Source organism: Lytechinus variegatus, chromosome 10 (genome assembly GCF_018143015.1).
Source record: "Lytechinus variegatus isolate NC3 chromosome 10, Lvar_3.0, whole genome shotgun sequence".
NCBI classification, from domain to species: domain Eukaryota; kingdom Metazoa; phylum Echinodermata; class Echinoidea; order Temnopleuroida; family Toxopneustidae; genus Lytechinus; species Lytechinus variegatus.
Window position 1 is genome coordinate 20,390,051 of NC_054749.1, and position 13,644 is coordinate 20,403,694.

General features: G+C 36.3%; 1 protein-coding gene across 1 annotated transcript in view; it reads right to left on the reverse strand.

Moving 5' to 3' along the window:
• LOC121423345 (serine/threonine-protein kinase SMG1-like) overlaps window positions 1-13,644 on the reverse strand; it is a 104,289-nt gene that overhangs the window by 70,722 nt on the left and 19,923 nt on the right. The window contains exons 9-15 of the mRNA XM_041618699.1: window positions 13,028-13,125; window positions 11,234-11,361; window positions 10,366-10,450; window positions 9,602-9,835; window positions 9,162-9,263; window positions 8,182-8,258; window positions 1,039-1,243 (exon numbers count right to left, since the gene is read on the reverse strand). Coding sequence (XP_041474633.1) covers window positions 1,039-1,243; window positions 8,182-8,258; window positions 9,162-9,263; window positions 9,602-9,835; window positions 10,366-10,450; window positions 11,234-11,361; window positions 13,028-13,125 — 929 coding nt within the window. The remainder of the gene's footprint in view (window positions 1-1,038; window positions 1,244-8,181; window positions 8,259-9,161; window positions 9,264-9,601; window positions 9,836-10,365; window positions 10,451-11,233; window positions 11,362-13,027; window positions 13,126-13,644) is intronic.

The following is a 13,644-nucleotide window of genomic DNA, read 5'->3' on the forward strand; positions in this document are numbered from 1 at the left end:
GGGTGCCTCACAAAGAGCTAAGTCGGTAGAAAGGGGGTTTCGAATTCTGGTGACCCGGGTTCGACTCCCACTTGGTGCAACTAGTGTCCTATGGTAAGGCAATAATACTCATTACCAGGTCCCTTGGAGAGGACCTTAAGCCATCGGTCCTTTGTGTGCTTGCTTCCAAGCATTCATACTTTCCTAGCAATCAGGTAAAAAATCACCAGTTAGAGTCATACTTAAATTCCCAGTTGCATGTAGTACAAAACACATCATCGCATTGGTCAAATCTTGCCTTGAGGACACACGCTATTGCGCGTTATATATCATTTAAGTGTTGACATTTAATCATGATTCTACGTCACACTTAACTCTTTGTGAAACACCCCCTAAGATTATGGAAAGCAACCATAGGACCAAACTTTCAAAGTCTTCTTTGAGGGACTTAACAAAAAATAATGCTTCTAATTACACTTCAGACACATATTATAGTTGATGTGAAAAGTCAATACACACATAAAGGACAGTTTACTGGGAGAGAAGTGCTTTTGCTTAATTGAATATGTCCTTGCACTAAAATGTTGCAACTTGAAGCTATGAAAAAAAATTGTATTATTCAAAAATTTTGTCACATCTAGAATCTGATATACACATCAATTGCCTGTAGAGAGATAAAATAGCCGAAAAGGGCCTATATTACACTTCGAATCATTTAATTTCTTTTAAGGCTACATTCCACAACTTACTGCCTAAATCTGCAAGACTGTATAAAACTTTAACATTGTAATGAATGAGGACTTTCCAGAGCTCCTGTTTGAGCTTCTGGGGAGCGTTTCATGAAAGGACTTGTCAGACGTTTTATCCGACAAGTCCTGTTTTATCTGACAGTTACTATAGTAACAGTGCTTCTCAACCAATCAGAATCCAGGAAAGTTGTCAGATCTGACAACTTGTCGGACGAAAATATTGATGAAACACCCCAGGTTTCTTTCGAGCATTTCAGCGGTGAAATTGCCAGAACCCCATGTAATTCTTTTTCCCTGGTACTGAGCTTACCCCCATGATGGAGCTCTTTGCTGAACTGATATCTGAAAGGGCAGCTAAGGTGAAGGTGACGGTCAACTCCGCTCCTTGGATACTATCTAAGACTGATGTGTCCTTGATGCCATTACATCCCTCAGAGGTCAACTGACATTTGACCTCACTGTTCAAGTAGGAGAGAAGTCGGTTGTACGACGACTGAAGGTCAAGCAGCAAGAACCTGTGGTTATCAAAAAAGATGACATATTAACTGTTTCTCCCTCAATATACTATTCATGGGGTCAATCTTTTAAGCTTCCAATTAACTTTTTCTGAAACCCCACATTTTCAGAATGTATTTTATATTCTGTTTTTATAGAACACTTGTCTACCATGTCATTGTTAAACATGGAAATAAACTTTAATATCAAGATCGCAATTGTACCAGTCCAATGACTAAAATCAAATGTGCATATTTCACATATTATTGCATAATTTGAATAGAAATGTGCAGTTGCCTGCATATCATGCAACAAACATAAATGGCATTTATCAACAAAATACTTTAAATGGTCTAACTGGACTATGTCACAGGCTGCCAGGTAGGGATTCAACCACATCCGGACTCTTTAAGAAAAGATGCAGTAGATGCTAGAACTTTACATACCTTCTGTAAGTGACAAACTTTAAGGTTTTGAGATCATCTAAAGTTTTATTTTTCTTTTATTGAAGATGAAATGTGATATGAAAAGCAGGATGTATATCAAAGGGACATCAGGAAAAACATCTGGAACACAGTTTTTTGAAAAAAGAGCAAATACATACGCAGGTCTCAGTAAGAAACACCTGATCTGAAGATATGGCAGGAGTAACTTCAACCAGAAAAAAAGACCAAACTTTAGCTCACAAGAGCTACATGTTTTTATAAACGAAGTTGAAAGCAAACATGTACTATTTATAAGTTTTAAAGAATGTTGCTCTGTTCAGGCCAAGAAAGCAAAGTGGGCCGATATTGCTGAAAAACCTAACATCAAGGGCGGCACAGGCAGGACTGGGGAAGAGACCAGGAAAATGGTCTAAATACCAGTCAGAAGTGAAATCAAAAGCCTCCTTAGAAAGAAGCATAAACAAAACAGGTGGAGGGAGTTTGATACACTAGATGCACCTCAGAGCTTAAATAGAGAACGCGCTCCTTCCACCTAGGAGCCAGCGCAAATTACCATCGTTGCGTCAACTTCAACAGCCAGCAGACGTTCCACATCAATCACAAGATCCTCACCACCACACCATTATCTCCACCACCAGTCATGCCTTTGGTGACAGCAACTGGATCTTCAATGAATGAATCATCTACCACAGCATCATCTCAACCTTAATCTCAAGGAAATACCAAAATACGTACATCCCTCTGAGGGACAAGTCCGAAAGGCAACATTTTCAGAAATATTACTTTCGTTGGAACTGAACAAACTACAAATTTTAAAAAGAATGTAGTCTGTCCGACAATAGCTTGAGGTAACCCTAGTGATACTTATATCTTTATCAACGTGTATAAATAGGATTAATTGTCTGTATGTGATTACACATTTATCACATGTTAAACATGTGTATGAATATGTATGTATGCTGATTTATCTTCGCATATGATACAAATAAACTTAAATGTTGACAAATATTCTTTCCAACATCTAACAAACTCAACTCCCCCCCTCCTCCTCTTCCTTGAGGGCTCAAGTTTGGGACTCATAAGCACCTCCACACCCACTGCCCACCAATAGGCATGATAAGAGTTCATTGCCACCTCCTTCAAAGCCTAACCCTCACTGTATTCATTAACTACTACTATGGACACAACCACACCAACATATACCCCCCCCCTGCCACAATAAAGGTAACTTGCAGATATTATGACTTCAATTTTCTTTTTTCTTTTTTTTTGCTCAAATGACTGTTTTCTATTACTTGCATTTGTATTCATATTAAAGGACAAGTCCACTCCAACAAAAACTTGATTTGAATAAAAAGAGAAAAATTCAACAAGCATAACACTGAAAATTTCATCAAAATCGGATGTAAAATAAGAAAGTTATGGCATTTTAAAGGTTCGCTTATTTTCAACAAAATAGTTAGTATGAAAGAGCCAGTTACATCCAAATGAGAGAGTTGATGACATCACTCACTCATTCACTATTTCTTTTGTATTTTATTATATGAAATATTGTTATTTTCTCGTCATTGTCATGTGAAATGAAGTTTCATTCCTCCCTGAACACGTGGAATTCCATTATTTTAACATTTTGTGCTTCAGGCAAGGAGGTCCTAATCGTCAAATTCGTGAAAATTGAAATATTGTATAATTCAAACAATAAAAAACAAAAGAAATAGTGAGTGACATCATCGACTCTCTCATTTGGATGTAACTGGCTCGTTCATATAACTATTTTGTTGAAAATAAGCGAAACTTTGAAATGTCATAACTTTCTTATTTTACATCCGATTTTGATGAAATTTTCAGCATTGTGCTTGTCTGATTTTTCTCTATTGATTCAAATCAACATTTTTCTGAGGTGGACTTGACCTTTAACATGTGTTCTTTTGTTAATGAGTTGTTGCATGCTTGCAATCGGTTTCTTGTTTATGTTTTTTCTATTATCATCTTATCTTTGTATCTAAAGAGCCCTCTAGAAGGCCATTTAATGGTCAATAGCTTGGCAATAAAAGAGAGTGAACCCATTTGCCTCGTTCTGCAACCTCATTTATGAATATACATGTATAATCCAATGTTGTTTCATCATGTGAGACATACATATCAAAATGATTCATTTTCCATGCATCTGATATATATATATAAATATCATTTCATGTCCTCTCCTGAAGTATGTCTTTCTCTCGATTGAAAAGGAAAGGCTCGCCAAAGAAAATAGACTGTGGGATGGACAAGGAAAATGTCTCTAGTTTTTCATTTCCGTGGGGCGGCAAATACAACCACGGTTCTTGGACATGATAATATGTAAAATATTATGAGTGAATACATGCACAATGTTGCCATCGGTAAATTTTGCTCCTGACCTCAAAATTAAAATAATAATATGCAAAATCGTACCATTGACTCGACTGGAAATTCCGCCATTCACCCCGTGTGTTAAGGACTTCCGTGAACGCGCGCAAGCGTGCACAATGCATGTAACCTCGTTCGCGTTTTATTTTTTTTTTATTCGCTGTACATGATATACGTTATATACAGAATATACGATGGCGGATAAGATGTCGTCGTCTTCGTCGTGTTTTGACAGCGAAAATGACGATTTATCACTAGCAAATATATGCTACATGCACGTCTTACCCAAGGAAAGAGGGCCAGTAAATTCCTTTCAAGTAAAGAGCTAGAACAAATTTAATCCTTTGCTGCATTTGTTGATGTAGACTACCTGGGACTTCAGAATAAAATAGCTATTCGTGCAGCAGAGAAGTTTGCGATTGACTTGTATGCAACCCGGCCCATCCCAGGGAGCAGTGGCTTAACAGTGCAGGGGCCGGGGGGGGGGCAAGCTATCCCCCCTGGCGGAGTTCACCGGGAACTTAAAGGGGAAAAAAGAAAAGGGGGAGAATGAAAGGGGAAAAAAGAAAAGGGGGAGAATGAAAGGGAAAAAAGAGGAACTGGAAAAGGAAAGAAAGAAGAACAGATAGATTGTCATGAAAAGGTGATTTTATTTTTTTTTAAATAAGCATGCAAAATCATAAACAAAATCTTGTTTACCGTGGCGTACAGACCAAGAAAAAAAAGGAAAAGAAAAGAGAGAAGGGTGAAAAATATGTTATCTTCTTGAACATTATGTCAAAATCTGAAATTGGATTTTTGTAATAAAAATGTATAATTTTTTGCTCACTCGCATTGTTTTTTTTTACCCGATACACCATATCGCCCCTCAAAATGTTGCCTCATGACGCCATTGCCTGCCCCCCCCCCCCTTTGAGAAGCAAAATACTAAAATTTGTAATGTAAATATGCCATTAAAACAAAGGTGTGCCCCCTCTTTTGAAATTGAAGACCCTTTTTTTCGTGTACGAAATATACTTCATTTGTGGGTGAAAACCTTTATTTTTATTTTTTTTTTGCTTGTCAATTGGTTGAAAAACTTTTTTTTTTTTGGGGGGGGGGCTGGTCGAAACTTTCCTCTGAAAAATTAGACCCCTTTTGGAAAATCATGGATCTGCCCCTGATAATACCGGAGATTTTTTTGCTCTTGCCCCTCCTGCATGGCCACCGACCCGTTACGCTCCTGCCCAGCCCGACCAGCATTGCAGCAAGATCCGAATGGATCAAACTAACGTTATAGATGTAACGCGTTACATCTTGCTCAGAGCCAGGTCAAACATCGTTCGTATCACCAGCATTCCAGCAATCAAGCTATCGAAGGTGAAAAAGATACAGAGGATGATTTTGAGATGGTGATCCTTGTTATAGCGATCTTTGTCCATGCCAAAATTGTTTCACTTTGTGCTTTTGCATTTCATTCTCTGCAAAAGTGAAGCAGTACAAGCTTTGATGATTTTTGTATAGGTCTAGATTTCTTAATTGAATCGATACATAATGTGACTCATGTCATGACTTACTTCACCGCCACATTTACAAGCCTATGAATGGAAGAAGTAAGTCATGAGTCACATTATTCATCGACTCAATTAAGAAATCTAGATGTAGACCTATACAAAAATCATCAAAGTTTGCACCGCTTCACTTTTGCAGAGAGTGAAATGCAAGAGCACAAAGTGAAAACAAATTACCTTCGATCGCTTGATTGCTCAATGCTGGTGATATACAAACGATGTTTGACCTGGCTCTGGGCAAGATGTAAACGCGGTAGGCCTACATCGAACATCTATATTTATTTTGATCCATTCGGATCTTGCTGAAATGCTGGTCGGACGTCGGCCTGGTCTCCCGGGGCCGGGCTGCATGCAAGTCAATCGCAAACTTCTCTGCTGCACGAATAGCTATTTTTATTCTGAAGTCCCAGGTAGTCTACATCAACGAGTGCAGCAAAGGCTTAAATTTGTTCTAGCTCTTTACTTGAAAGGAATTTACTGGCCCTCTTTCCTTGGGTAAGACGTGCATGTAGCATATATTTGCTAGTGATAAATCGTCATTTTCGCTGTCAAAACACGACGAAGACGACGACATCTTATCCGCCATCGTACATTCTGTATTATAACGTATATCATGTACAGCGAATAAAAAAAAATTAAAACGCGAACGAGGTTACATGCATTGTGCACGCTTGCGCGCGTTCACGGAAGTCCTTAACACACGGGGTGAATGGCGGAATTTCCAGTCGAATCAATGGTACGATTTTGCATATTATTATTTTAATTTTGAGGTCAGGAGCAAAATTTACCGATGGCAACATTGTGCATGTATTCACTCATAATATTTTACATATTATCATGTCCAAGAACCGTGGTTGTATTTGCCGCCCCACGGAAAGTCACAATTTTAGCGACCATCCCACAGTCTAAAAAGGGAAAAGGATTCCGGAAGGTGCAGCGGTTACAACTTGAAAAGGAAAAACTCCAGCTCCAGGAAGACCCAATCTTCTAACACACTTAACTACCATGCTAATTAAAGGCCTCTTCTTTTCGAAATGAGCTCAATAAATGATGCAGTCTTTCAATGACAAATACAAACTTGTATTATTAAGTGTGTGGTGAGATGTAAATCTCACTTGGCAATAACAGGTTGAGGAAATAAGTAAAAAGATCTTACCAATGCCAACATTATTGTCTTACCAACAAAATTACGACAGATCCTGGCTGGAAATTATTGGCAAATTCATTCCTTGCCTGGACTATTAAAAGGACGACTGATTTAGATATATTTTCCAAAATTGTATCGAGAGTTTATTCATTGAAGTTCAAGCAAAATAAATGTTTCATAGCTTTACAGATCTCCTCGCCAGTCGGTAAAACAGATTTTATAGAAACTGTTCAGATATAGTATAGTCTCAAATGAGACAAAACAATGTATCATCATGGGTGATTTCAATGTTGATTTAATTGACTTAGATTCAATGACATGTAATCATGATTATGTAAATATTTTTGCTACCTTTTCAAATATTCCATTAATCAAAAAAATAATGCAATTGTCATTGCTCTTATTTTATTATGGAATTATTTTGTTGATTTGATCTCGTACTGTATCTTGTTTGTTTTTAGAAATGTGAATATGAATTAGCATTGATTGGACTAATTGCTCACAATATCTTAAAGATGTTCTGATAAAACAGCACAAAAAAGCTGTTTGATTGGTACTGGAAGTTGACCTCAATGTGCCCACTGTCAAAGTGCTTTGAGAAGTGAAGTGGATGCAAAGAGAAGGGGAGTTGCATTTCTACACTTGGAGGATTGAGTTTAACCCCTTGCATGGTGAAGTACCAATCTATATGTCAGGCATGTTTTCTAGATCGAATTATGTACACTCTCAGAACACAAGAAATGCATCCAATTATGGTATGTTTGTTCCACAGGCACACAGCCAAGACGGTGAGAAAGCTTTCTCTCACCATCGGCATCGGGCATGTCTGTGGAACCAACTGCCCAACGATGTAAGAAATTCAACCAGTTAATTCACTTACAACATTGTATTGGAGGTACAGGCCAAATCAAATTCGAACCTGATTACAAGTAATGTGATTGCCATTTGTTTCGAGTGGAGATGGTTCATTATCATTTTTATAAAACTCTTATCATTTGATCTACGCAAGACATTCAAAATCTATTACACTGACTGTTCTTGTTCTCATCATAATCATAATCTCCATCAATTATCATCATCAACATTAGTCGTAAAAGGAGTACAAAAATTTGAATTAAATTGCTACAAATACCATTCTGTAAGTGATGTAATACATGTTATTAGATAATTAAGTAGAGACAAATCAATCCTTTAGATAGATTGAAAATTAAGTATGATGTACATCTTTTCATAACCACTGGAAGTGGGGTATAAGACTTATATTCATAAGATTTATAGTCATAAGAAGTTAACTATTTCTGCCTCTGGAATCCCATCTTTAGTTTCTAAAATATATCTTTGATTCTTTGCTCATTAAATTATTATGCATTCTTTGTACTATCCCCATTTGCTGAATGAATTATAATATTAACATTACTGCTTACCCATAGGTGATTTCTAGGGTAGGGACATCTTTCACACTCAGTAGACTCTGAACAGTTTTCATCAGACAGCTTACCACCTAATAAATGAAAAACAATTACAACCAAGATAATACAGAGTACAATAGACTTTTATTGTACACATACCATATTCATAAGTAAACCTCCGACAGCTTTTCAAGAAAGCAAAATTCCCTGAGTTTTCCCTGAAGTTTAAACCCATTCCCAATTTCGCATGTTTTCTAAGTTGTTGCAGTGAATTACATGTATTTTCAGTATAAAAACAATAATGTAAAACTAATTAGTACCACCATAACCAGTCATTCAATGGATGTTGTTTTGATATGCAACAAAATATAACAGAGTCTGACTGACTACCATGCTTTCGACTTTTGGGCTGATCAAAATTCTAATTTTCCCCTCTTTTGAGGCATTTTTCCGATATGAGGTATTTTTTTTCATTATCAAATTCCCTAATTTTTCCCTGACTGGAAAAAAAGTAAAATGATTTTCCCTTTTGGGCTGGGAACCCTGTCCTAAAGACCAAAGCTATTTTTTGTTAAATCAGCAATACAAAAGAAGCAGCTGGAGGAGCTAAACTAAATTTAATACATGATATAAATTCAAGCAATTGGACAAGCTTTTAACGTTTTTTTTTCTCAGATGAAAACCTGAAAAAGGGGGATGAGTGCACCTTTTTTTTTTTTTTTACCTTTTTCCAAAACCAAAAATTTGTGTTATTTCCTGAGATAACAGGGTACATGTATAGTCATTATGACGGATTTAAAACCTTTTGACTGCACAATGCTAATTTAGTAGTATTTCCAGTGGTGAACTGCCATGACTGTTTGTAATAGTATGTCTGGTGTGTCTTATGGTGATGGAATTCAAATGTGCGGGCCTCTGGTAATATGATTGTTGGTCAAATTTTGGGAACATTACTCATTTAGTTATCATTAAACATAGATGAGATGTTTTCATACCTTTGGATTTGTATGGTACTTGAGAGAAGCAATCTTGGACACTGGTTCTAGGAGTCTCTGGATGATTTCAGCAGGTACCAACTCTCTACTATATCTGATGACCTAAGAAATACAAACAAGAACACTGGTTTGAATTTGCAATATGCACTTTAATATATAAAATATCATACTGTACATTGATAAGTCAAAAACTAAAATATAAAACTATAAATTGGTCATCGAATTAAATAACTGGTGTAAATCCAGGTGCTCAATTACCTTAATTACATACAAAACCACAAACAAATTTGCCAGACACAGTGCCTCACCATATTTAACTTAATCATGAAAGGGACTAGTAAATCTGAAAAGCACTCGATTAAATCTACTAACACCATTTATCATAGAAGATAGTATTTTTAGATGAACCTTCTCAGACATGATAAAAATGTCTAAATTACCTTGTACAACAAAGTCATGTGAAGCACTAAATCCGACGCTGGTCTTTGCTCAGACTCGATCATCCTTTCAACCTCCGAAAGGGCAAAGGTGAAGAGGTCATGTTTGCATTTGGGAAGGTTATCTTGGATACAATCTAGGATGGCAATCAGGCACTTTGTTGTGATGTGGGATAGGGCTGGGTCGGAGGAATCAGACATCAAGATCCTGGCACACTTTGGTATTCCACTCAAAACCTGAAAGGAGGAATACCAACTCTAATTTCATTAAAGAACTTTCATACATCAATATCTAAAGCTCAAAGCAAAATTGATGTTTAAAACAAATTGAAGTAATATATTATTGAAAACATAATGAAGAAAGATATCAAGTTTGTCTTGAAATGTAGGATTCATTGACGGTTACAGAAGCTAGAGATATGCTCCCCCCTTAAATTGCTGATAGGGTTAGCACAAGAGTTGTATGGGTAAACTTGTGACATCATTCAACAGGATTCATTACATTCATAATGAAATCATGAGGATGTCATGGATTAATCTATGAAAATGGACATCTTAACCTGTATTTTTCTTGATGTGTTATCAATTCACGTCCATAAGTATTAGTCGGGCGATTGTCTCAATGTTTGAACACAGACAAAAGTTGAGTTTTGTCTCACTGTATGTGACCTAGATAAATGTTAAGTTGTTTAAAGTTCACTTGAAGTTTTGGCTCCATCAATGCTATAAGAGCAACCAATACATTGTACTAGTGGGCTGTATCATACCTGGGAAATGTATTCTACTGTGATGGGAGGACTACTAACTGGAACAAACTCCTTGTCAAGACACTTCACCACTGTCGTATATACCCTGAATGTAATGAAAATCATAGCAAAATATCAAATTTTAAACATGTTTTAGCACACATAAGGAGGTTATTTTACAAAAGATTATTTAACTAAATCGAATGTTATTATCTTTGAGGGAGTGGCTTGTTTGTTTTTACATTGGGCATTGTCTCGTGATTTTTTTTCTCACAAGATTAAGTTTCAGATGTAATGTGTATCACTTTTTTATGAACTAACCCCTAGAAATGCACAGAGGGTATGCAGTGCACAAGAAATCCTTCAATCATCTAATCACATACTTCTTGTAGAATGATTAGAGTCTTCTGATAAAATACATGTAAAATGATGTATGTCAAGGAAAAAGCTCATCTTTAAATAGTGAACCTGGGGCCTGTTGCAGAAAGAGTTGCGTTTAAATGCAGGTCAAAATATCAAGCGCATGTACCGAATACGGGTGCTTCATTGGCTGAAAATCAAGTTGCGCAATATTTTTGAGTTGCGTTTGATTGCATCTCTTTCTGCATCCAAGGACACACACAAATACTGATCTTATGAGCAGGGTCCTGTTTCATAAAGACTTGTTTTATAACAAATGCAAGATTTCTATAACAAATTAACTATCAGCCAATCAGACTGAAGTATTTCAGTAGCTTATAACTGTTATTGTAAATTTGTCATGTAACTAGTTTTATGAAAAGGACCCTAGGTGATCTTTATGGACAGGTGGTCATTCTATACAGCTGGTGAAGCAGGTTTGACTGCAATTGTTACAAATGGATACCGAAAGGGAGAAAATGGTGTTTACCTTATAAGTGAGAGTATCTTGCTTTTACAGACATCTGGCGTTAGGATCTCATCGTTATCATAAACATCATTCCTTGGAGGAGCGGAACCACCTCTGACCCCGGAGGCCTGCGTTTGCTGGTGGTAATCCTACGAAGGGGTAAACAATTTATCATGTAACTTTAAAGGGCTACACAATGGGGTAAATCAAATACTGATCTACAAAACCATGTCTTATAATTTCTGTTTGGTCTCATCCGACACGGTCTAATCCTACTGAATCTACAACTAGTTCATCTTCTAACCGATTTGTCTAGTTGCCATTGGCCCATATTCTGAAGTCAGATTCAACTTAAACTCAGGTTTAAAGTTGTGGTTTAAGTATGGTTTAAGTATAGCCATAAGTATCAAAATTTTTATTAAGTTGTTTGTTTCTTATGTTTACTGTGCTCTTTCCTGATTCATTGATGGTGAAGACAATCATCTATTAATACTTCCTTCACTATTATGAATGATTTAAGAGCCGAATGAGCTGAAGTATGATTTCTCTACCGTTAGTGATTATGTAACAATTGACTGTCCATACTTAAACCAAAACTTTAAACCTGAGTTTAAGTTAAACCCGACTTCAGAATACAGGCCCATTGAGTCCATTTACCATTTGTCTAATCTGCAATTATGCCATGCTCATTTTATCTAATATCCTCTTGTTTGACCATTAGTCTATACAGACAGATGAACTGTATACAAACTAAATTTGAATTTGTGAACAAAGAAATGAATAAGTACACAAAGTGAAAATCAGACCAACTGGGCTAGACTAATGGCCCGTATTCTTAAGTCGGGCTTAACTTAAACTCAGGTTTAAAGTTGTGGTTTAAGTATGAATAGCTGATCGTTACAAAAATTACTAACTGCAGAGATATCATATTTCAACTCATTTGGTTCTCAAATCATTCATAATTGTCTAGGAAGTATTAATAGATGATTGTCTTCACCATAGATGAATCAGGAAAGAGCAAAGTAAATATAAGAAACAGACAACTTAATAATTTTTTTTACACTTTTGAGTTCCAATAATTTCAGCACAGAGTTAATAGACCATGGTATAAGTTAAACCTGACTTCAGAATGCGGGCCTTCAAGAATTATATTAAGTTGGTATTAGACCAAGACTATCATCGGTTGGTAAATGATAATAAGTCAATATAATTACATTGTATTGTGCATATATGATAAACAAACTTTCACACAGTATTCACAGTCCTCTTCCATTGCCACCAGCATTTTAGCATCACATTACATGAATAGACCAGTGGTCAGTTGGATGAAGGATTCTAAGGAATAGGTTTCAAGGCCTGTCAACGATGATTCATTGCAACATGGGTTAATTCTTATACCAATATCATCACTCATACTTGTGTAGCCAGAAGGAAAGTAATATAATTTTCAAGGAAATCAACAGATGTGTGGGACCCACCCCATGCCCCAGAATGTAGGTTGTACTCCGAGCTCAGCGACCAGTCTTACAATTTATTTTATGATTCATTGTGCATTGTGGTCAGTGCAGTCAATCACAAGATTTGCTCTATGATCAATAGCTAAAGTTTGTTATACAGGGCTCAGTTCCAGTGAAAAAGAAATATTACAATTTTTTAAAGAGATGATCAGTACTAATCTAGTTGTTTTTCTTGCATCACCAGGTCAAACACGTTTTCATCACCGTGAGAGATCTCTAAAAAGCACATAAACATCCTATCTTTTATACTGAGAAGAGGTTAAATTCCTTAGCATGCAGATCAATTTTGGTAACTTACTTCAGCATATGCCTCCATATCTTCAAGGAATTGGCTTAGTAAATTCGCTGAGAAACCAAGATCAGCTTGCCAGAAGCGACAGAAACTTGAAAGCGAGTCTGCAAAATTCAAACAACAATAGGCATCTTGAAAACATTGATCACCAGATGATTACAGTACAAAGCATACAGTTGTATTTCCTAACTAATTTAAAAAAATACAATGATAATGATAATTTTTTTATCATTTTCAAAGTTGTTGGCACTTTAAGACTATCGAAATTCATACAATCAACATAATCATGTGCAAACCCCTTTTCGTTGTTTATTCTGCAATCCTTCATTAATTTAAGCATAAAATTGCATACAAAGTTCATGGTTGTACAGCAATTTGTGAGGAGTATCATATCACTAGCTATTTGTGGTAATATTTCCTAGATGATATAAAGTGGGAAATACCATTTTCTAGGTAGTTTCAGGTGATATCATATCATTGATAGTTTGGGGTGATGTCATTTTCTAGTGTTGTGCTCTAGATAGTGTAGTGTTTCTAGATGGGTTATATCATTGTCTGCACACAGACACACATTTCCAAAAATTACTGTTCATACTGTTTTAAAGATATCTGTGGTCAAATTC